Genomic DNA, 25,023 nt, shown 5'->3' with positions numbered 1-25,023 from the left:
GTTTAACACAAATTTAGCTTTGGATTCACGGGAAGTGTCTCGTGTGATGTTCTTGTACAGAAGAGTATACTGCTGTAAAGAAGCAATGCATAAAACTTGTAACACCTGGTGGAAGGAAGGGGAAGTAATGTGCAAGAGTTATTGCCCTTTGCCTACATCTGGTAAAGAAGACAAGATCTTTTTAGTAGGACTGGGTTCGGGAGGTAGTGGGCTGATATTCTTTGCGTTAATGATATCAGGGAATGTATTTATAGAAGAAATGACAAAAAGCCATTGAAAATCAAAACTTTTGAATTGTCCATTTTATTGTCTACATGTACTGACTTGCATGTGGCTCCCTCTGATTTGTCCTGTATGTAGTCATAGTCAAGGTAAAGTTCTCCCAGGTAAGAGTCATCCCAGAGTCGGTGGTAGATGGTCAGCTTGGCCATTAAATTTCTGTCCTGTGTCACCTCCCGCTCTAAGATCTGCTCTTCAAACAGTACCTGAAAATTATCAAAGTATCAAACTTCAATAGAGAATAATAAAAATCAATTTGAAAATTTTGGATTTTTCTTCAACTTTTTAAACCCAGTTTTGTACATGAAATAAAAGCTTTAAAAACTATGAAACAGCAAACATTTCCAACAAACTTATAAAGCTTACTGCCATCATGAAGCAGAACTGGATTTTGACTTAAATCAATTGCTGAAAACATAACAATTAATTTGCTCTTCCACAGACAATAACCGATGGCAAGCAGTAAAATTATTACTATCCATTTGACTATCGTTTTGTTTTTGCCACCCCCCTTCAAAGTTTTAATCATTCTTGGTAAACCATAGGTCAATACATAATGCTGTCACAGTTATGGACCCAGAATCCAGCACTAGAGCAGGATTTCCACATATGATAAATGACTCAAATGTTTTAAAACTATATCCTGACAAAGGAACTTGTAAAAAAAATTTAACACAATATCCAAACAATGTGGATGGCAATATATCTGCTACCAATGCCAGAAGAATGAAATATCTGCTTACGTGCACTTGACAAAAAATTAAGTGGCTTTGAATATTCATTGTTTGGCAGCTTAAAAAAAGCTGAAAATTTTGCTGTATAAAATGTAATTTGTGCAACTTGCCCCAAATTTTGTACCGAACATTTTGTTGAAAAAGAATCAGTGTCAACTTGTGCATGATTCTAATTATTGGCAAGAAACACATTTTTGGATTTTGTAGGCCATAAAATTAAGTCGTCTGAAAAGTAATCCTACAACTTCGTGGCATCTGTGGGACAAATCGTGCGACTGTGAAACAAAACATGTTATGCTCAAAATGTCTATTATTAAACATTCATATTTATTTATTGTATAGTGGCTTAATATAATATGTTACTTAATTTCTGTATCAATTGTTACAAAACAATTTAATTCAAGTTACTTGGTTTATCAAATAAGCACACTTCATGCATTTTTTTCGAACATTAGAAAGCAAAGCCTGAAAGATAAACTTATCCATGCAGTCTAAAAAAGGTACACACCATAGAGTTGTCTTTCCTAGGATCTGTCTTTTCATTGGCCTTGGCATATTTTTCTACCTAGAAGAAAAGAAAATGAGAGAAGTGAAATAAACGTGTGCATATTTCTTGATGCATTATGGATGATAGCTGGCAAAATGTTGACTTAGTATTCAAGCAATCCAGGGCAATGAATAAAATAATTGGCTTGAAGTGCTGCAGTGAGTTAAGCCTCTATTTCAGAAAAAAGGATTATATAGAAAAGTACAGGAAATAGTACCAAATGTAAAAAAAGATGACTGACTATCAAAATAATTCATCAAATTCGAAAAGACTAAAGATTACATGCTCCTCTAAGCAAATTCATCCAAAAAAGGTGAATGTTGGCAGGGGTGAACTCTTTAACAATATTAAAGACAGTTATCAAGAATAACATCAAAATTACAAAGGCTGATTTATGGCAGCTCCCAAATTGTTAATGATTAACCAAGGTGTTGCATAACTTTTGCTGAGTTTTTCATTTTATTTCACATTAACTGTATAAAAAAATATCACCATAATTACATCTTTTGCAAGCTGACTTCTGATCTTTCTCCAGTGACTCCAAGCAATGAAGCTAAAAAAATGCAAACCTTCTTGCACATGGTTACCATGTGCGTGACTAATGTACCAAGTTTGATGAATTTTCCCCTCGTTGTTTAGAAGTAGACAAATGCAGACAAATGAATGGAAAAAACAGGCAACTGCAGGATATATTACATTTCCTTTGCTAAAACAAAGGAACAAAAGAGAAACTTGGATATATTAAAATGGTTTGAAACAGACAAAGGAATGGCTAGTTATAAATGATAAAGGCATTACAGGTCAAAGAAATTCTTAGGGTATGTGTACTTACATCCACTGATTCTGGAGCAGTCAAATTTACTGGTCTCTGTTTCCACATGTCAACACACTGCAAAAGAAAGCATTACTGGACAACTATCATCCTAAATGAGTCATATATTTTACTATGAAACAGATTCTGAACAATTTGACAGCTGTAAAATTAGTTAGAGTCACTTTTTCAAGGGGACATTACTACATCTGGAAAATATCCATGTCATGTTTCAATCTTTTTTCATTTCACTTATTTATTCATTTGTTTTGGAAAATATATAAGTGACATAACATCTGAATTGAAAAAGATATTTTATTCAGTGTTAATATTTTGTATTCCATTACATATATTAAGGGAGCTTGAGTAAAATTTCAAGGAGTTTTTCAAACATTTAAGGACTTTTCATGGATAAAACAAACGTTTAAAGCTCAAGGACTTTTCAAGGCAACCCTATTCACATATTTGTAAGGCAGTAAAAACCCAGCAATATTATTGTATACAACAAAAGTACAGTTATCATCTATTACCTGCTGAAAGCATAAAATACTGAGGAAAGTAAATCAGAAATTGCATATCAGATGTCAGGGCTTGAAATTATCAGTAATCTGTTAGCCCATGGAAAGTTGGGCTAGTAGTAACTGCCTGTCGGGCTAGTAGTTTTCATAATATTTACAGTCTGATTGCTAGTAAAGTTTCAGTTGTCACAGTGTTTATTTATGCTATCATACATAATTTAAATAAATCTGAATGATTGGTTATGTTCAAATTCTCTTAGAGCTAACTAAGTAAATCCCCTAGACTGAACTGCTCCACTAGAGGGTTAGAATAAATGTGGATTTTACAAACTGTATTCAGGACTGTAAGTTGAAATTGTATGTCAAAGACTGCTAGTCTGAGTTTCCTCTGATCTTTCTTACCCCATTCATGACCAACATAGTTGCAAGATCATAGCATGGTCAGAGAGGCTAAAATTAGATTTGGTGGACTGACACAGAAAGAATCAACTCTGAACAAAACAGGGTACCAGACAAAAACCAAAAAATCATGTGACAATACTTGTATCAATTCCGTTATAAAAAAGATTTTCATGTAAAAAAAAAATTAATTGGCAAAATTAAATTGCAGTACTGTACAATTAGCAATATAGGTCTAAATCATAACAAAACTTTAACATATCATCATGTAAACGAAGAAATAATACTTTAGAAGAAAAAGTAACAGTTATTCGACTTGATGACAATGGGAAGAGTTCACTTTCCAAAAGATTTCAAATAAACAAGATCGTAAAAAATATGAAGAATTTTCCTAGCAGTAGGAAAACGGAGTAAAGGGGAAGAGAATAATTTTAAATACCAAACAATGTTTTTACCACGATTTAAATAATGTTATTCAATGATTTTGTAATGCACATGCCAATAATATCCCACTTATATTTCATGCCTAAGAATAAGAACTATTAATTTATGTTACTTGAAATAACTGTTTTTAAGACAAGAAGAACATTTTAATAATTAATGCTACTTTTAAATGAAGATATCAGTTGCTTTAAAGTTATATGTAGCTTTCCTACTATATACACATATACATACACACATCTCACAAATACAGTCCCCCTCTGGAAAGGCCACCCGTCTTATAAGGCCACTTTCCCAGTGAAGACGGGGTGGCCGTATAAGAAGCGGGCCACTGTACTGTAATTACAAAGAGGTACAACTATTTTATCAACTGCCACATAAACAAGCACTTTTATTTTTTTGTTTTTAAAACTTAACCAGAAAAAGACCAAGTAAAAACACATTTAACAACTATTTTGAAACAACCCCTGTAATTGTACATGAGAGCACATACAAAGGGTGTCTTCTGACCATAGTATTAATCCATTCAAACCAAAGTGGCCACTGATGTTATGGTTGAGTCACTTCAACTTTACAATGACATCTGTACTTCTGAATTATGAATTATTAGAATCATGAATAATAATAATAATAATAATGATAATAATAATAGTTGTAGTAGTAGTAATGTGAGATTTAAAAAAAAAAAAGTCTTGTTAATCTAGACATGTGTCTCACATTGCTTTGTAAATTTCTCAATCTACTAGTCATTCTGGCTAAAAGGAGATTTTGTAAAAGATTCTAGGCCTGAAAGTGAATGTGAAAAAAATAACACTTCTAAAACAACATAAACATATACTTACTGGTTTTCCTAATTTCAAATTTATGGGTGGAACTGACTTCCTGTCCTTCTTTTTACTGATGAAGTCAAACAACCTCAACTCTTTTGGAGCTGCACACTGTGCAAATTTCCTCTTTCTGTTCACAGCTGCCTGAGTAAACTTTTTAACAGATCTGGGGGAAAAAGAAAAGTCTAATATGACCACATATAAATCACAAGAATGAATCTGCCTTCAGAAAGGAAATCTTGAGCACACTGCAAAAACATTCTAATGTACAAATTTAGGCCATTAAAAAAATTCACACACCTGACATGTTTTTCATGAAAAATATGATTTTGACTCCCAAACCACCAAAGAGTCACATTTATAAAAACATGATTTCTACTAAATCTTATATTAAGAAAAGTGAGCTTTCTTGAGACAATATGCGCCTGTAACCAGGCAAACAGTAAACAGCCATGATTCATATAGCTTCATGCTTATTGCTTATGGAAACATCAGCAATAAGTAGATCACAAGTTAACTCTCAAAGGCAATTAAAGACACATTTTAGAAAGTCAGAGAGAAATAACCAAAATTCCACAGATTACTTCAGTGATTAGCAAAAGCTATGGTGATTCTGTGATTGCTAGTCCTTTGAACACTGCTGTGGGAGAGCCCATTAAGTTAATTTGCATGGGGAAAGTAAACAAACTCTTTTCAATTGAACTGTGGTAATTCAGAGATGGTGTTGAGCAAACAAAATTCATTACAATTTGTTGCATTCATTAAGAATGTTTAAGCCATCTTTATTAATGATTATTTACCAGATTGTCACCAGAAACAAAATTTTTGTTGAAATCTGATTTTTACTCAACACATAAAATGCAAACAATTATTACTTTGGTAGATGCAATCATTCAGTTTGGAACAGTGTCACTTTGTAAGTGTGTTGTATTTTCAAGGCAGAATGTTAACAAGCAGCTGAAAATCGGGAAAGGATGTGCGTAAGGACCAGGAAAACTGAATATCATAACTTCTGCTTCACGCATTTTGACTCCAAGGGGAGTATTTTACACCTTGCACATACTGCTAACTCTATATTAACAATAATTAGTGAACAGTATATTACTGGGATCATGCTGGGCTTCGCCAATGTTGCAAATTACCAAAAAATATCCTTACTAGCAACAAATATACCATCTGGTGATCATTTTGATGACAACATTTTTGGCTGTTCAAAACTGTATATACAATCTTGGGTTTGGAGCTGAGAAGGCTGCAAACTTGATATAAAATTGCATTGCACGATATTGTTACATAAACAAATCTTTTGTCCATATTGACAAGCCATCCTAACATAGCATTGTTATATCATAATCCGCTTATGCTGATGCCTGGTCATAGTACTCTATGCTGTAATATAACCCAAATGGTAATGCTACCTGACTAGCTGCAATCGACCACATCTGAAGGCAGGAACTGAATGACTACTATCTACCAGATGATAGCATTTTTTTTTTTCTTTTTGAAAAATGTACCAGAAAAAATAATTTTGCTGAAACTTCAAAGAAAACTGATTACCTTTGAAGCATAGATCATTCTGTATATATATTAAGGAAATGAAAACAAAATTCTGTCTCGACCAGACCGGTGGCCTAGTGGTCAGAGTGTCTGCCTCGGATGCGGGAGGTCATGGGTTCAAAGCCTGACAGAGTCATACCAAAGACGTATAAAAATGATATTAACAGCTGCCTCGCTTGGCGCTCAGCATTAAGAGGTTAGTGTTAGGACTGGTTGGCCTGGTGTCAGGATAATGTGACTGGGTGGGATATTATGCTACATGTCTGCAGCATGATGCCCCAAGGTTAGACATCACTATAAACTGCAACACTGCAGACATCATAGCGACAGGACAGAAAAATTGTTAAAGCTACATTAAAAATCCAAATACACACACACACACACAAATTCTGTCTCCATCAGTGTTTTATAATTATTTGATGTTGCTGCAGCAATAACAAATGGGCATTTGTTTGGTCCTTCAAAGAGCGCCTTCAATGTACCGTAATTAAAACAAGCCGAACATCTTTGACCAAAGAAAGTCTGCAACAAACTTAAATAAGAGCATTGTTTCAATTTTCATAGTGATTGAAATTTATTTAATGTGCTGTGAAAGTTTCCTGTTTGCAACAAAAAAGTTCAAGCTTATGATCGCTACCAATGGTGGTTTAAAACCAAACTTAAAGTTCCAATATTTTGAAACAATAGATATCTGGCCATCAATTAAATGAAGGTGTGACATCTCGCAAGAATGTGAAACTTTTTAATTTGTTCACGTTTTCATTTCCCTATGAATAGCATCATCGCCTTGGTAGCCTCAGCATCATTGTAGTTGTCTCTCACTGACTAAAATCTAGGCCAATTTATGTACATGATCATGTAGCATATAAAAAATCTATACAGCCACGTGCTACTGGGTTAATAAATATCAAGTCAATTGTTTCAGAAAATGTGTTTGTTGACAATGGGATATAGTTCAAATGAGGACTACCCTTTTTTAATATATGTATTAGTTGTGTTTTCTAATGGATTAGACTGATACATGAATTTTCTTACATAAGATTGAATACTCAAATTCAAGGATTTTTCAAAAGCAAGTATATTATTTAACACATTGTGGAGTGTACTACAAAAATGAAAGTTGTCAATACACAAGTGTATTTCAGACTAGTCATCTTCATTTAATCAAATTTCCACTTTTTTCATTGAATAAATCCTAGTCACTAAAGACACTTGTATGTGAAATTTCAATTTATATTCAGCCCCCCCATCCCCCAAACATCTGCTTATGTCGACAATATTACCTTGGTCCCGAGGATGTCAAAATAAATGGATAGTACCGTGTTATGAAAATAGTGAAAAAATTTCAAAACTGGCGACAAAATATTGCAGTTGGTGATTTTTGGTGCGACAAACTTTTTTAAGCCAGTTCCGTCCCTGTATTACATCTCTTGACATTGTAACACCAAATCAGGGCAGATGCAAAAAGATCATTTTCAATGTTGAAATATATTCAGCAAGATCTTGATAAGTTTGAACAACACTACCATACAGCCTCTAATGAATGCAATAGATTTTAAGACATAAACTGTGTGTGTGTGTGTGTGATGATATATGACAATGCTAAGACTACCATTATTTTCTTTTAATGTGTATTCCAGTCAATTTCCATGGTCTACATGAATAAATAGTTTATTCTCGATTATACAATGTCATTTATTTTTGGTTATGTGCCATTCCCCCACCACCCACCCACCCTGCCCATGCTCTTGTTGGGAACACCAGAAAACACACTTTATGAGTCTCAAACCCCTTTACCTCCAAACACTGCCTGGAAGGCTGGAAGGTATACACTTCTTTATTTCTAGCCCCACCATACACAATCAGGATTCAAAAGCTAGCTTTCATCTATCCTCATGAAATCTGACACCAAAAATGATCGCCCTCCATCAATCACGTAATGTGGAACAGTCCTTCTGAGCATTGAAAAAGTGACCTTTGATCTCACTTCATCCTCCCCAGTGTGTTGTGCCCATGATCAATAACCTTCACTCACAACTACTCATCTATATAAAACATTATATACAATGTGAGTACCCACCTGCAATTGTTGTTGATGGTCTTGTCTTACAAGGAATACACAATATGCTTTCTTAAAATTTAAGTCCAACTGCAAACTGCATAGACCCAAATCTGCCATCATATACTGGAAGGTCAGATCTGGGTTTGTGCAGTTTGTTAGGAGTAATCTGAAGAACAATATAGATCCTGATCTGCAGGTGCACTATGTGAAGGTAGATCAGGGTCTATGTTGTTTGCAGTTGTCATCTGGAAAAGTAATGCTATATTGAAGGTAATGGGGTTGCTATGCTCATCTTTTTAAGGCATGTCACTGACAATCACTGGTTATTTTAGGTTTCAGCATAAATTCATATTGGCTAATAACAATATACAATGTGACCCCACCTGGTGAGAAGAGGTGTGTTGAGTTTCTTTCTCTCATACTGCATTTTGTTGGCCACTAGGAGAACTGCAGGTGATGGGTCCAGACATAGTGGCTCTTCTGTGGCCAGAAGCAGCTTGCTCTCCAATGTAAACTGGTCATCTTGTGACCATGACTGACCATCACTTGTCAAATTGTAGATGTCCGCAAGAAGGGACTGAAAATTAAGGCAAAACAGTATGTGAAAGTCTAACAAATTTCCTTGTACATTTTCAAAACTAACTTTGTTATAAATGAATGATCGATATGATGGGTATAAAACAAAGAGACCCATGACCACCTAATATGACTCACCTGGTATATGTCAAGCTAAAAGGCAAATGTAGAAGTAATAAAGCAGGTAACCTGAGTCGAAAGACACTCATTTCTTGATAATTTCCAGCTATCTGGTTAAAACTTGTAGCATATGATGATATTTAACTGTGGTTCTACTTTAAGCTAAAACAGATGTTGTACTGGCATTTTTCATAAAAATGTGAAAGGCTGAACCTATAAAATCTGTTCTGATATGTTTTGGAGTCATTCTACTTGATGGGAGATAAGACAGACACATGATGAGCAGCTGATGCATGACAGATGCAGGGCCATAAGCTCACATGACCTTCTACCAGGTGAGTGACACAAATGATTTTGTATGTTACTAAACTGAACAAAAAAGTGTCTTTCAGCTTACTGTGCCAACCCGAGGTTGAAAAACTGATGAGTATGTTGATCTCAAAATGAACAAAGTTCAATTTAAAGAAGGTCTGACATATAATTATGAATGAAAATGTATACCCCAGTCCACTGAATAACTACTGTTTATTATTTAATACAAAAAATACAAAATCAAACAGTCTGAAGAATCATCTTTTCCAAAAATCTAATTACCTGTGGTGTTGGTTTAAGAAGGACATAATGTGTATCAAAAGATCCATTGGTGGACCGTCTGTAGTCTCGAACTTCCACAATGACACATCCACTGTAGAACACATTCACCTGAAAAATGCCAGAAGGATCAGAAATAAACAGGGACAATTAGCAAAAAAATTTACATAGGTTTCATAGTTTAGATTTTTATGCCACACTGACTGTCAATAAGTGAAAAATAAATTTAAGAGAAGAAAAAATTCAGTGATGTTATACATTCTCAATTTGCAGTACTGATTGCAAAAAATTGTTCATACTTGTTATCAACGAAGGCTTTACTATACACTGTCATATATTGCAAATATAATACTTACATTATTACCTATACCTAATTTATGATTATTTATAAAAAGGAAATCATCCCAAAACTGATTTTTAACCTGAGAAACTTTAATTAAACAAGAAATTCATAATGGTTATGTATGCTCTCCTGAATTCTGGCAAAATAACAGACTTTTAAATACAGCTCAAACATGCTTTGAAAGCAAGAATTACATTCTAGTTGTTGAAACAAATATATCTATGCTGTACCTGGATATAAAGATGATCGTCTATTTCATGTGAAATAAAACATGCGGATAACTCACCTGTGCCTTTTCCAAAATATCAACCAGGAAGGGTGGGAGCTGAAAGCATGAAAAAAGAATTGTCATCAATGATTGTAAAGCTCACCTGCATATTTACAGCCTTGAGAATACATTGTAAACATTAATTACCATGCCAAATAAAAAGTCCTGACTAAAGTGATTTTGATGATGTAATGTTTGTCCCTTTTCTAACTTAAGATTGTATGAAATTGTTCCTTTATATTTTTTATCTTAATCTTTTAAAAATTTGAAATTTTAACTTTAATTTGGGTAGCTATATATGTACCTACCTACAAACTACCTCAATATCTCCCTAGTTGCAAGGAGGGGGAGGGGAGCCAGAGGACCAAGTGGTCTAAAGCACTTGCCTTTACTGATCAGTGCCATCTCAACTGTCCTCAGGGGTGCGTGGACATTTGAGAAAGCTGCCAGTAGCTTCCGGTGGTTCAACAGTTCTTACTGGGATTAACCCAAATTCTTTCTCACACCAGTTATACTGGCCATCATATTCAGACTATCTGGCGTTGAGAAATGGCATTAAACCCCAAGTAGCAATAACAATAACAAATCCTACCTACAGGGAATAAAAGACCTAAAACAATAAAATAGAGCATTCTTTCGCATGATATTAGAGTAGATGTAACCGATCCGGTTGCCTAGTGGTTAGAGTGTCTGCCTCGGATGCAGGAGGTCATGGGTTTGATCCCCAGCCGAGTCATACCAAAGACTTATAAAAATGGTACTAACAGCTGCCTCGCTTGGCACTCAGCATTAAGAGGTTAGTGTTAGGACTGGTCAACCTGGTTTTAGGATAATTTGACTTGGTGGGACATCATGCTACATGTCTGCGGCATGATGCCCCAGTGCTAGACATCACTATAAACTGCCACACTACAGACATAGCAGTGATATGACTGAAAAATTGTTAAAGCTACGTTAAAAATCCACATCACACACACAGAGTAGATGTACTTTACAGTGTTGATAAAAACCTGCAATCACTTTATAGAGCTGAAACAAACCTGAGATTAATATTGTATTTGTACCATTCTTCTTCAGCCTACAAAATATTTAATCATTGTCCATCCCCTATAAGCCAGATTTTACTGGTTTCAAGTCACAGGCTTTGAGTAACCATAGAGTGACAGCCAGTAATACATGCATAGTTCTTGCATCAGGTTTCCTTGATTAGGCAATACAAAGAAGGCAGCATGCAGTCCACATGTTTGATTTGCATGTACAACAAACAGTCAGCCTGCTGATGATGACAATATGTAACATATAGTCATTAGTGTGGAAAGTGTATCATTGCACAAAACATTTATTCATACTTCCAACTGCACTTTTCAGAAAGGGCTTTCTCAATAAGCTAGGATGTATATATATCCTGGAAGAATCTGTGATCATAAAAATAAATACTTATCCTATGTGTAATATGGATATGGAACTTATAAAAATACATCCACTCATGATATTTCTTGATATTATGCAGGACAGTATATAGTATTCAAAAACATACACATTTTGAGCTAAGTTCATTGACTTAACCTAAGCCAGTGAAAAATACAGGCAATGATGAATTTTTGTTGTAAGAGTGTGCTGGTAATAGACGTAAAAATTATCATAATTTTTTATTTATTCCAGCACGAACAGTGCCTAACTGAACATCAAATACAAAACTAAACTTACGTCAGTGAAGTGTAAAATATGATAAATAATGACCTATTACTGTAATGACAGTGTTTTGCTCAACAAGGTTCATTCCCTTGCCAAGTTTCATTATTCTAGGTAGAATAGTATACATACTTATGCAGAAAACCTATACGGTCATTAGCTAAGGTAGTAATTGTAAAAAGTAGGTCACAGTGGCCTTTTTCATATGGGTGTTAAACAAAGAAAAGTATAGAATGATCCAGTGTAATGATTCAAGCATGAACAGTAAAAACAAAACATAACCAAAAGTCAGTGAAGCATGAAAAATGGGTCAATTATAAAGTGCAGTACATCAAGATGCATCCACTAACCAAATATTGTGATTCAAAATCCAAAAGTATTACACTGAAGGTTAAAAAAAAAAAACCTATGTGGTAATGAACAAAATGAAAACACTTAACTCAGTAAATGCGAAATGTAGGTAACAGCAACCTTCTTTTTTTATAAATGCATGGTAGTTTTGATTGTTGTTGTTATTGCTGTGGGGTTTAACGCCATATTTCATCACACGATAGGCTATGCATGGCGGCCAGTATTAATGGTGGCGGAAGAACCCGTGAAAACCCCCGAGAAGAACCGTCGACCCACGAGAAGCTACTGGCAAGCTTTCTCACATACACACATTAGCCGAATCCTTGACTTGAACCCAAGCAGACAGAGGTGAGATGGCAGTAATCCATAACAGAGAGCGCTTTAGACCACTCGGGGCCCCTGGTAGTTTTTAAATGCATCCAATCATTTATTTTAATTATTCTGGCATTAACAGTGTTTGAGACTGAACCCAGGTCAGTGTCACAGTGACCTACTTTTGTGATGAAGATTTTCAGTACTCATCAAGATGCATCCCTCGCCAAGTTTCACGAATATAGCTATAATAGTATAATACTGGGTGCCAAAAGCCTACCTGGTCATGAGCTAAAGGAAAAAATGCAACCAAAGTAAATAAAATAAAATAAAATAAAAGTGACTGTTTTTGGTGTAATGGTGTGGCATTAATAGAGATGCATACAATAATCATCTATTTTGATGTTTCTAGCATAAATAGAGCTTGAAAAACAAATCTTAAAACATAAAATTTAACCAAAGCCACTGAAGCATAAAATGCCACAGTGACCTACTTCTGTGATGAGGGTGTAGTACTCAATGAGATGCATCCCCTATGACACCAATATTCATTATAGTGTTTAGACATTGTGCAAAAATGCTGAGCTAAATACAAAAATGTCACCAGTAATGTATAACCAATGTACATATATGCAAAGTTATCTCCCTCAGCCCCCTCCCCAAGTGGAAGTGCTATGAAACCCGCTCCAACTGCATCCTAGGACCTAGGAGAAAAGGATAGATGAGATTCAATGAGGCAGTACATATACACAGTCTTTTATCTTTGTGGATGTTGATGCCAATGGTGGGGGTAGTACAATAGGTTACCTCTACATTATAAATGTGAGCCAATTAATTAATCAAAGAAAGCCAATCAATCAACTAACTGATAAATAATAACTATCCCTCTATTTATGTGTATCTGTCAACTTACCTACCTACCTATGTGGATAACTACCCAACTATTCATCTCCCTAAGTATCTATGTAAGGTAATAGTTCTATCTACTCACCTTAGACTATAATATGCCTAAATAACAATACAACCTTACTTAACTGCATATGTGACCTGCTTATTTTTGCTTGCATTCAATCAACCACTTTATGGTATTCTCATGGACATATAAAAATTCCAGGATATTTAAACGATAAAATGGCATTGAATATGTGTTCTCTTACTGTATTCTGTACTTAATAATAGAACTGCCCCATGATGGCAACTCAACATCCAGTGAACAAAATTCTGTCTCAGGTCAAGACTTGCTAAATTCTCAGTGTAAATGTAATTTTAACTCAAGATTTATGATCATGATATTTACTTTTATTGAGACAAATATTACAAATAAATTTTAAATTGAACATTCTATTTTTTTTAAAAGGCTACTACTCCATACCTGGCAATCATCCACATATTCTAAAAGCTCCGAAACCTGCAATAGAGGAAAAACATTACTAATGGTAACAAGGAATTGTTTACAGATACTGCATGACCAAGATGGACACATGGAGTAGCTGCAGTCACAAATTTCTGTCATATACTGCATCCAGCTTTAAGTATAAAAAAAAGCAACATTATTTGGAAAAACATCAACACGAGCATAAAAAATTGGTCAATATGTTTATCTTTAGATGAAGACCTTATGAACAAAGTTGCAAAGGAATCCATAAGAGACTGCTTGATATACTAACCATAATATTTAACAAGTCTCATGGTAATCTATCCAAAAGTGTGATAATGAAATTGTGTTATGCACTGCCACAAGACAAAAAAGGCCAATAACTCTAACAAAAACTGCAGGAGTAAATTGATTTGTTGATATATGCTACTGAATGCCACATGGCTGAATGAACAAAAGGGTGGACATGAAGATTTGATATATATCCCAAGTTTTCTTCCACCATTTGACCAGGCTAGATCAACTAACACATTTTTCTGGATTTTGTAATGGTTTCTTTGCTCTTGGCAATTACATCTAGAAGTGTTTCAGGAGGCAAACATAATAGATTTTGTAAAAAAAAATTAAAAGCTAAAATTATTAAATATGCAATTTAAATAATTTGTGAGTAATGGCAGAGACTATATGCAATGCCTCAACGATGCACACAACATGTTATAAGATAAAAATTTCAAATATTTCAGGACACATAGCATGATGTCCCACCCAGTCACATTATCCTGACATCAGGCTGACCAGTCCTAACACTAACCTCTTAATGTTGAGCGCCAAGCAAGGCAGCTGCTAGTACCATTTTTTTAAAGTCTTTGTTATGACTTCGCCGGAGTTTGAACCCATGACCTCCCACTTCTGAGGCAGACACTCTAACCACTAGGCCACCGGACCAAATCAGTACATTTAGATTACTAGAGTGTTATATATATACACCAACAGTTTACAAGGTCAACCAAATCAGTACATTTAGATTACAAGTGTGTTATATGTAAACCAAGTTTACAAGGTCAACCAAATCAGTATATTTAGATTACACGTGTGTTATATGTATACCAACAGAGTTTACAAGATCAACCAAATCAGTACGGTCATTTAGATTACTAGTGTTATATGTATATCAGCAGTTTATAAGGTCAACCAAATCAGTATGTTAAGATTACTAGTGCCATATGCATACCAAAAGTGTAATTTATATACTAGTATTAATATTATAAAATATATTACAGTGCCTGATCTGAGAGCTGTATTGCATCACTATCATTATCCTCTTTAAAGTGCTAAAGTGGTATCGTCTTTTTTCTGATCGGACAAGTCAAACCTTACAAGCCCATTTTATTTTATATCTGGTGCCACTTTCTTTACAAGTACAGACTGGTCCACTAACTTGACTATGAAAATAATGATTCTGAGAGGCAAAGTTTCAAATTAAAGAAAAACATTTTCTTGGAAATAGATCATATACAGTTGCTATAAATAGAAAATTAGGAAATTATATGTAGATATATGGTCAACAAATTAGCTCTTACACTATTCTCATGGTTTATTTTATTCACATTATATACCAGGAACAAAAGAAGAAAGTCGTGTGATTTTTTACCTCATATGGCAGTTTTGCTGTCTCTGTTTCTATCCCTGTTTTACTCCGCAGCATGAGAGAGTACCCTTCATTGCCTGGGTAAAGCTTCAGAATCAGACAGTTTAGTTTATCCCTCCGTACCAACTTGGGTAACAAATGGGAGCCACTTTGCAAGTTCTGGTAAAATTAAACAAGAGTCCCTTGAAGGGATTGATGCTCTACAAGGCAAAATGAATTTTCACGAATTCAAGATAAGATTTCTTCCTTTAAACTGCTGAGTGTTGAAACCACCCTGAAAAATTAATTTTCAGCTGTAACAATAGTTTCAAATTAGCTGCTGTGGTGGACCTATTGGAGCCCCATTGGCACCATTTTTATTTAGGACAAAGTAGATATAATTATAAGTCTTTTGGTAAAAGCCCATGTAATAATGATCATCCATTCTGGGGGAGTAATCGAAATAAGATTTTCACAACAGCCTTCATGGCAGCCATACTGGATTTAGAACAGGCACCATTTTCGTTAAGGACCAACTAGATATCATCTATTAGTGAAAATCACATTTTGATATAGCATTCTATTTGAGAGTAGACATAACTATTTTTTCAAGATGGCCACCATGGTGGCCATACTGAGGGTTTGTTATTTCCATTTAGGTTCAAGTAGACACCATATGAACACTTCTGATGAAAATTCTATGCCAAAATGACTTTTCCCTGAAGAAGAATAGCTAAAACAAGATTCTCAAGCTGGCCGCATAATGTATATCAGATAAGCACCATTTTAATTTAAGATCAACAAAATCTTATCATAAGTCTTGTAGTGAAAATCACTAGATGATAAAACCATTCATTCTGGAGAATTTGTGTTAACACAATTCTCATTCTGTCCACAGTGGAAGCCATATAAGACCCTAGATTAGCACTATTTCATTTAGGATTAAGTGGACATCATAAGAAGTCTTTTAGTAAAAACAATACATCAATATATCAAAATGAAGAAGAAAAAAAGATTTTCTTGATGGCTGCTATCATAGCCATATTGGTTGTCATATCAGCTCCATTTTCACTTAGGACCAACTAGACATTATAAGAGAGAAGTCTTTTTGCAAAATCCTCATGCCGATATAATCAACCATTCAGGAGAATAGTGATAGCAATATTTTCAAGATTGCTGATGTGTGGTGGCCATGATGGATGTCCGATCGGCACCATGATCAATTAAAATCTACTGGACATTATAAGAAGCTGATTGGCGCAAACCCCATATCAAAATAACTTTCTATTCAGGAGAAGTTGTGATTAGAAGATTTTCAAGATGGCAACTACAATGTGAGTCAGATATGCACTATTTTCATTTAGGACTAACCAGACATCATATGAAGTCTTCAAGTGATATGACCATCTAAGTATGAAGATTAGCAACAACAAGATTTTAAACACATATCGATATATGATGCATAACAGACAAAAGACCATACCATAAGCTCTTCTGGTCTATGACCAGTACAACTAAAAATGTCCAATAATTACATTTGTTTTTCTAATCTAAACTTTTGTTTAAAAATAAAAATTAATAAAAAAACAAGCAATTTCTTTTTTATGTCATCAGACCTTAATACCTAGCTTATTGAGTCAAACATAAATTTCTACTTTTTTTAATAACCTTCTTCAACAATGGCCTTTGGCGCAGGCAGTAAAGTATTCTAATTGCAAAGTATGAATAAACCAGTACCTAAATCAACAAATGGCTTACATGTTTATTCATCTAAGAAGGGAATAGCTGCATGATTTTCTAACATGTACTAAACGATGATATATCAACAATATGCTTGTAATTCAGCAAAGATTTATAAATGCAGTGTTGGGCAAGTAAAATTTTAATTTCATGTCCAAACGTTATATATACAGCTCTCCCACATTATAATGTGCCATGTTATAAAGCCATTATAGATATGACATGGTAATACTATGGCCCATGACTAAAATCATGCCAATGGACTATGGTGAAACTTTGTTTTTAATCTTAATTTCCTTTTAAAACACCATTATTTAACAAATTTTGAAAATGTCTGATACACCTTGGTTTCTTATATTATCCTATTCTCAATATATCATGATTCCATACATATCACAGTTCTCATTATAACATGGTTCGGTATACAACATGGTTTGCTATGGATCATGACTGCTGCATTATTCCCTGGGTAGAGCTGTAGCATGAAAAAAGTTCCAATTTCTTTTTTATAACATTTTTTTCAAGGAAATTCCCTCAAGATTTTTACAACACGATAAAGGCCTTAATTGTACCTGATCTTCCAGCTCTTTGCCAGACTCCTCTAGATAGAACTCCAGAAGACGCTGATGGATGGACTTTTTCCTAAACAAAATAAAATGTAACTAAACCCACATGTTACTCAAAGTAGAGTAGGCATAAAATTAGTATATGCATTCATCGATTTAGATGTGATTTATACAAGATTTATCAAATGAAAAATTCTTACATTAGATACAGCCATTGCTGGGATGAACATAAATTTTCAGTTTTCACAACCCTGGTGATAACTGAAGAGAAAATGTAAGAAAATGTGCTTAAGTAAAGTAATAAATTGTGCTTGCATAACAAAGATTTTTTTAAAAAGTATTTATGTAAAAACATGCATGTACTACAAGATCTGTTTTGACAAACATATTATTAAATCTATGAACCTACAAAATGCAGTCAATATAACTTATAATGAACTCTGAAACAAATTTTTATATTACTAGTTCTACAAGTACCAAAATTTTCCATTTTTTAAACAGCAACTTTTAAAATTAAGCAGCAAATCCCAAAACTACATGGAATATCTCAATACTGAAACTTATGTAAACTGAAAAATCCCCATGAACACTTTATCTAGTCCAGAATTGTTCCCTCTTTAATCTGATGAAATGTTCGATCCCAACTGTCAGCTGTGGTTTAAAAACATCATCAGTACAAGAGCCAAAGCCAAACAACTTATGCCTTTCATTTTTGTATGTGTACTTGTAAGAGAATATACTAAACCATATCATATCATGAGGTTACCTCCCCCTTCAGTGAAAACTCTTCAGTTTAATTAGGTTATGTGGGATTTTGATCTTGAAAGGTTTCACTGTTTTTGCCTAAGCAATAAAGAATCATTGGCTGATGTTTAAGTTTATTGATTTCTCATCAGAGTGAGAAAAATGAACATAAACAACTTTCTAACCCAAACAATGAAGGTGGTCATTATTATTATCAGGTGAAACAGTGTTCAGGTTTAGCATATTTCATTATGAAACAATTTACCAACTTGTCTGACTTTTGCACAGACAACAATTAAAAAGAAACATAAACTCTCTCTTCAAGGGGAAATAACTGGGGAACAACTTTTTATTTTTAGAGCCAAATTTCTATGCTATTTCTGATGTTGACTGTAAATGCGTGTATGTTCATGTAGGCTAGAAAAATATACGGAAGCATTTACTACTTAATTACTTCCAAGTAATGCCACTGGTGATCAGTTAAAAGGAATCTATTTATCTGGGACTCTTTTTCTCTTCCATTCCAAACTGAGCATCTGTACTGAAAAAGTTTCCCAAAACACCAATTGTTTCCATTACAATTTTGGAAAATCAACAAGAACAAAATTAATTTACACTTGGGGCAATTTAGAGAAACAAGGGACCAGACCAAAAAGGGTCAGTAAAGGGGGAGGGGTCTGGGACCAAACTGTGCAAATGCAGCTGACTTAGCTAACCAATTAAGTCTATTACTGGGCATATGCCAAAATGAAGTCCATTACTCGACCTATGCCAAAATGTAATTGTGAAAGTTCCTAAATCAGTGTCAATGATAAGAAACATAACATCATCATTGGAGAAACCTATCGACTGCAATGTCTTGCCATCGTATATCCCCATTCTTTTAAATAATATTAAAACCCTCACCTTCAGAAAGTTTTCATAATACAAGATCTGTCACAAAGACAGCGTGTCATCCAGCTTGGACTGTACATATAAAGTCTGGTCAGAAAATTTTTGGAAAGAAAAAATTCAATTGGAATTTACATTTCTATAAAATGTACCTCTGACACCCAGGAACCTTTGAGGCAAGACCACAGATAAAACCCCTCTTGCAGGCGTTTACCACAGTTTAATGAAATTCCATGCAGCGGTGAAAGAGATGTGGATACAGATGGATAGACATAAGATATCACAATACGCAAGTACTTTTATCAGAGCTAAATAAGCAAACTAACGTATAATGTATACATATGGGTAAAACATTGTGTGATTATTATTTCAGTTTCAAGATAACGCTTATGCAGAAAAATACACATAAATGAAGAGATAAATTAAGAAAAATGATTGATAGAAGTGTATCTTATTTTAAATCATTTTTAAAGGCAGAAACCCACGAATCAGACAATTTAACTAACCCTTTGACATTTGAAGTGGTTAAATTGGCTGCAAGTCTGGAAGGGTTCTGCTTAGCAGACTCCACCAAATACTGAAAAAAAGAAAACCCAATTATATTGTTTACAAATGTTCAATTTCATCTTACAACTAGAACAACTACAATGGCTCATCATCACAAATCGAAACAATTTTCACTAGACATTGCACCCCCCCACCTTCTTGCATCCTGTACTCATCACACCATCAGAATGTGACCCAAGGACAATAATGTATAGTTCATTATACATGTGATGTGATGTCAGGGGTGTATTAAGTTTCTACAGAAAACAGTTCAAAAAGTCATTGTGAAGGAATGTTTTGCACAAATGACCTTTGACCTAATCCCTGGGACCTCCGGATGACACTACTCTCACATATAGTAACATCAAGGCAAAATAAATACGTTTTATGAATTTGCAACTGTTGGTTTAGGAGGAAATGTGGTAAAGGGCAGAGAAAATGATGAGCTCTCATGTAGAGATAATAACAATATTGCTCAGGATGTTTTTTTAAATGTGGGAATCATGAGCACTTCAAATTATTCAGATTTTAAACAACTCTAAGATTAAGTACTATTTTCTTCTTACAACTTCACATTATTTTTAAACTAAAAGGCTATACTTTTTCGATCTGTGATGTATACAATATCTTTGTACCCATAATTCTAAAGTGGTTCGCTGTAAAATTTGTGATGTATACAATACCTCTGCATATTTAACAGCTCTTTCGATTTTGTCCATTGAACCTCACTTCTGGTTATTTTTCTCTTGCCACTGATTTTTCATTCTAAAGAAACGAAAGAGACATTTAAATGGTCATTATTCCATTGAAATAAATCCAGAGTATATATCAGGATGCGAAATTATGGTTTTTGTCCCAATCTCTAAAACTGTATAAAAATTTTTTAACACTATACACAAAAATCTCATCATATTTTCAAGCTATACCTTTGTGTCTTCTTTGCATGCACCTTATTTTTAAAAAAAAGTATACCCTCCTTTTTCTCAAATGTAGTGGGAAATTTCATCCCATAGTTTTCTGTTCTAGAATAGTCCCTGTAAATCTACAGTAACAAGTACTGTGGATTAAGTCCCTCTAGTTGGCTGGTGTTAGAATAATCCAGGTAGTCACCAGATTTTGCCCTGAATAATACTAATTATCTTCTACACTGAATTATCAAACTTTCTGTCCCAGATCAAGCTTCTGTACCCATTATAAAAAAAATTTTCCTTCACAATACCATTCTTCATCTTTAAATTTTCTTTACAAACCATTAAAAGCTAGATTTATTGCTAAATTATGTATTTCTGCAAGTTTCTTTCTGAAAAATATATTTAGTTACATCATTTATATGACCTAAAAAATTTTATACACTAGCAGATCTCGGTAAATTCAAGGCAAAAGTCTGCAACACTAGCAGATCTCTGTAAATTCAAGGCAAAAGTCTGCAACACTAGCAGATCTCTGTAAATTCAAGGCAAAAGTCTGCAAACACTGGCAGATCTCAGTAAATTCAAGGTAAAAGTCTGCAACACTAGCAGATCTAGGTAAATTCAAGGCAAAAGTCTGCAACACTAGCAGATCTAGGTCAATTCAAGACAAAAAGTTGAATGGCACATGCATTATAAGTTTAGGAAAATGTGTTTTGCAAAAAATTTATAGGATAGAATCACAAAGGTAATTGTGTGAAAATAATGAGCATTCCATTTTTATGTAAACAAGAGGATACATGATTTTCCAGTTTCAACCATGATCACGCTTAAAATCTGCTTACCAATCCATTAAACCCTTCTTTCGCCCAGATAACTCAGATCCCTATTCTCTTTTTTCTTTCAATAACTGTCCTCCAAGTGATGATAAGGTCCGTGATTTGTGTGTGTGTGATCTGGATTTTTAACGTAGCTTTAACAACTTTTCAGTCATATCGCTACGATATCTGCAGTGTGGCAGTTTATAGTGATGTCTACCACTGGGGCATCATGATGCAGACATGCAGCATTTCCCACCCAGTCACATTATCCTGACACCAGGCTGACCAGTTCTAATACTAACCTCTTAATGCTGAACGCCAAGCAAGGCAGCTGTTAGTACCATTTTTGTAAGTCTTTGGTATGACTCGGCTGGGGATCGAACCCACGACCTACCGCATCTGAGGCAGACGCTCTAACCACTAGGCCACCGGAGCTGTCAAACCATTATTTGTAAGAATAAAATTGCTATTGATTCCTTTTTTTGTTCATAAAGCAGTTAGTAGAAATTTAAGTTTCACTGATGCACTAAGCAGGCTGAGGAATTGAAGAAACTCTCTAAATTAATGTCTTAGCAGACACCTTCTCTGAGAATGAATGATACTGTTGATGTATTTGGGCAGAAGATGAACCAGGTCGGTATACATTAGAAACTTCAAATATAGATGAACAAAATGTTGAAAAGAGGCAAGACTTCTCAACATTGACTAAAAAGCATATGAAGAAAATCTTATCATTATTAGTTGTGAATTGAAACAAAGATACATACCAAAAAAATAAATCCATTTCATTAATAGTCAATGGTGCAATAATAATTGGCTCAAAAGGTTATACTTAAATAACATACATGCATCAGAGAACCATTTGACGGTGTAGACTATTTGTACCAAATAAGGCAAATATAGGTAATAACATGATCGCATCATGTTAGAAATAATTTGAATGTATTCAATTAATGAGAGTAACACATTAAAGTATAACCTTTTGAGAGAATCATATTTTGATGCTGACATGTGCCCCATAGTGTACATGTTTTGAAAATGAGTCGGTTGTATGCAATGTATGTTTAGTGAAGAAGATAATGTCTAATTCTTCCATGGAACAGGATTCCTAAAGTTGAATCAAGTTAATGGTAAGTAAAAACTTACTTCTGCATCTACCACTCTTCTGTAATTAAAGGGATGAATCACAGACTTGGTACACTACTGTCGGGCATTTCTGCACACCTAAGATTTTCGTTTCCAATAATGAAGCAAAACGCATACCGAATTCGAGCGATTGACAAAAATAAAATACAGCAGTGCTTACTATTTGAAAAGATGCAACTGTCAGCAGAATATTCTGTTCAAAATAATATTAATTTGGACACAGAGGATACTACCCCCCCGTTTACCTGACCCACGATATGTCAGCCTATTCTGCGCACAGCTTTGAAAAGATGTAACATTTATCTATCGTGCTATAAAAATGAAATGTGTTACTTTGGACTGTTTTTGTCAGCAGTTCAATCGAGTAATTAGGTCAGGTTTATAGCTAGTTTTACAAAATTCAACGTATAAATGCCAATAAATGGGAAGAGATATCAAGGTAACGAAACCGATCTTGTAAAAATGTTAGGAAAGTTCAACATTTTATGAAAAAAACGCGGAAGAGAAACAACAATGAATAGGATGTAATTTTGATTACAACGTCTTGTTGATGGGAATAATTACTACAGAATTTAGAAACTGACTATATGCCGGTGAATTTGTTAAGAATTTATGTTCTAGTGGCAAGTAGACATGTTGGGTAGCAGACGATTTTGTACGTTTGGGACAACTTCTTGCAAAATTGGAAACTTGGATTAAAATACAGTTTTATTTAAGGTACACATTTCCATCTTTTATATAATGTATTTATTTTTATGATTCTAAATGATGCATACTAAATTGAATTTTCTGGGTTACAGGTTCAAGAAGGTCATAGAGTGGGTCTTCACGTTGCCAGTTAGAAATCACATCTTTATGTGCATTTCGAGTCTAAATTTGGGATATTTTTGTACACTTTATGAATATCACTTTCCTTCATTAAAGTACCATCGTTCTTTCTTGATACAAAATGGATTTTTGAACCAAAATAACACGTGATCTCGTGTTTTTACATTAATGACATATCACTGCACAGAATTACCCAATGCGCAGAATTGTCCGACATGGCGGTATATGTGACGGTGTCCCGGCAGGCAAAATTTGCAAGTTTCGGAGCCAGTAACTTCAGTTTGGTACAATGCAGAAAAGTCAGTGATGGCTTGATGAATAGAAAAATATCTCAGGAGTAACACAAGCCATAGAGTATGGTCATGTGCCTTTAAAGACAGAAATAGCAGAAGGAAATCAAGGGTCACTTCCACGTATTTGGAAGTTACGTACCTTCTCTCTTATTATTATATAATATGATAGAGAGGGTCCTATGTCAGAACGGGTCATGGCGGTAATCTAAGGCATTTTTGTCACTCTATGATTTTTTCTTCTTCAGATTATTGGTTTTTTTTCTCAACATCAAGCTCACGTCGAACGCATACGAGTCCAAAGTAACTATATTTCATTTCTAAAACCCTATGGATAAACATTACAGCTTTTCAACAGAATATTCTGGTGACAGTTGCCTCTTTTTAAATTGTAACCATTGGATTGTTGTTGTGTTTTTGGTCAATCGGTCGAATTCGGTATGCGTTTCGCTTCATTATTGGTGACGGAAACTTTAGTTGCGCAGAAATGCCCGACAGCATTGTATGCATTGAAAGTAGGACCCCGGTTTTGTGAAATCAAATCTTTCATTTAAAGAAGCTAAAATTCGACCTTACATATTTACAAACATGGGACGATTACCATATTTTTCCCATTATCAATATATCAGCATTTGATTGATCTTTAAATAACGTTCATTATCAACATTTTCTTTACAATTTTGATAGGCGGCAGCCATTTTATAAGGTTCTTACTACAAACGAACTGAACTTCTAGTTGCGCGCGGAAATATACCAAGCTAAAATATGTCCGGAATTTTTCTTCTTTTTGAAACTACTTAATATTTCATATACTTTAATGATTAATAATCATATGTCGATGGTAATGGTGACGATCATGATCATCACTGTCATGGTAAGTGAGAGGTATTTACAAAGATTTGAATATTAATGCGCCATACACAACAAGCTTTTTATTATAGTTCGTTCCACATAGATTCGCGAATCTTTCCTATTTGTAATTGAGTAATTTTCAGGTCAGCGTTATTACACGAAGCTAAAATTACCTAATTCGTTTCACACGAAGCATTTAAAATGAATTAGGTACTTTTTAAGTACATTTAATGACACTGGCCTGAAAATCTACCGAGTTTT

The 25,023-nt window shown here is 34.4% G+C and overlaps 1 protein-coding gene across 3 annotated transcripts in view; it reads right to left on the bottom strand.

Annotated features, from left to right (window-relative positions):
• The window catches only part of LOC149798311 (uncharacterized), a 72,399-nt gene extending 47,768 nt beyond the window's left edge, over positions 1 to 24,631 (bottom strand). For 2 of the 3 annotated variants that reach the window (XM_089963444.1, XM_089963446.1), the window contains exons 1-13: positions 24,512 to 24,631; positions 20,601 to 20,682; positions 19,878 to 19,948; positions 17,743 to 17,812; positions 15,455 to 15,610; positions 13,801 to 13,836; positions 10,092 to 10,130; positions 9,466 to 9,573; positions 8,559 to 8,752; positions 4,572 to 4,722; positions 2,393 to 2,449; positions 1,522 to 1,578; positions 325 to 485 (exon numbers count right to left, since the gene is read on the bottom strand). In XM_089963444.1, coding sequence (XP_089819570.1) covers positions 325 to 485; positions 1,522 to 1,578; positions 2,393 to 2,449; positions 4,572 to 4,722; positions 8,559 to 8,752; positions 9,466 to 9,573; positions 10,092 to 10,130; positions 13,801 to 13,836; positions 15,455 to 15,610; positions 17,743 to 17,812; positions 19,878 to 19,948; positions 20,601 to 20,636 — 1,136 coding nt within the window. In that variant the 5' untranslated portion in view covers positions 20,637 to 20,682; positions 24,512 to 24,631. Of the gene's footprint in view, positions 1 to 324; positions 486 to 1,521; positions 1,579 to 2,392; positions 2,450 to 4,571; positions 4,723 to 8,558; positions 8,753 to 9,465; positions 9,574 to 10,091; positions 10,131 to 13,800; positions 13,837 to 15,454; positions 15,611 to 17,742; positions 17,813 to 19,877; positions 19,949 to 20,600; positions 20,683 to 24,486 lie in introns of all 3 variants that reach the window. The other variant, XM_089963445.1, reaches the window with a different exon arrangement.
• Positions 24,632 to 25,023: the final 392 nt, after the last annotated feature.

The sequence above is a fragment of the Sinohyriopsis cumingii genome, chromosome 6 (genome assembly GCF_028554795.1).
Source record: "Sinohyriopsis cumingii isolate HCF-2022 chromosome 6, ASM2855479v2, whole genome shotgun sequence".
Lineage (NCBI taxonomy): Eukaryota > Metazoa > Mollusca > Bivalvia > Unionida > Unionidae > Sinohyriopsis > Sinohyriopsis cumingii.
This window is presented reverse-complemented; position numbering and strand designations above follow the sequence as displayed.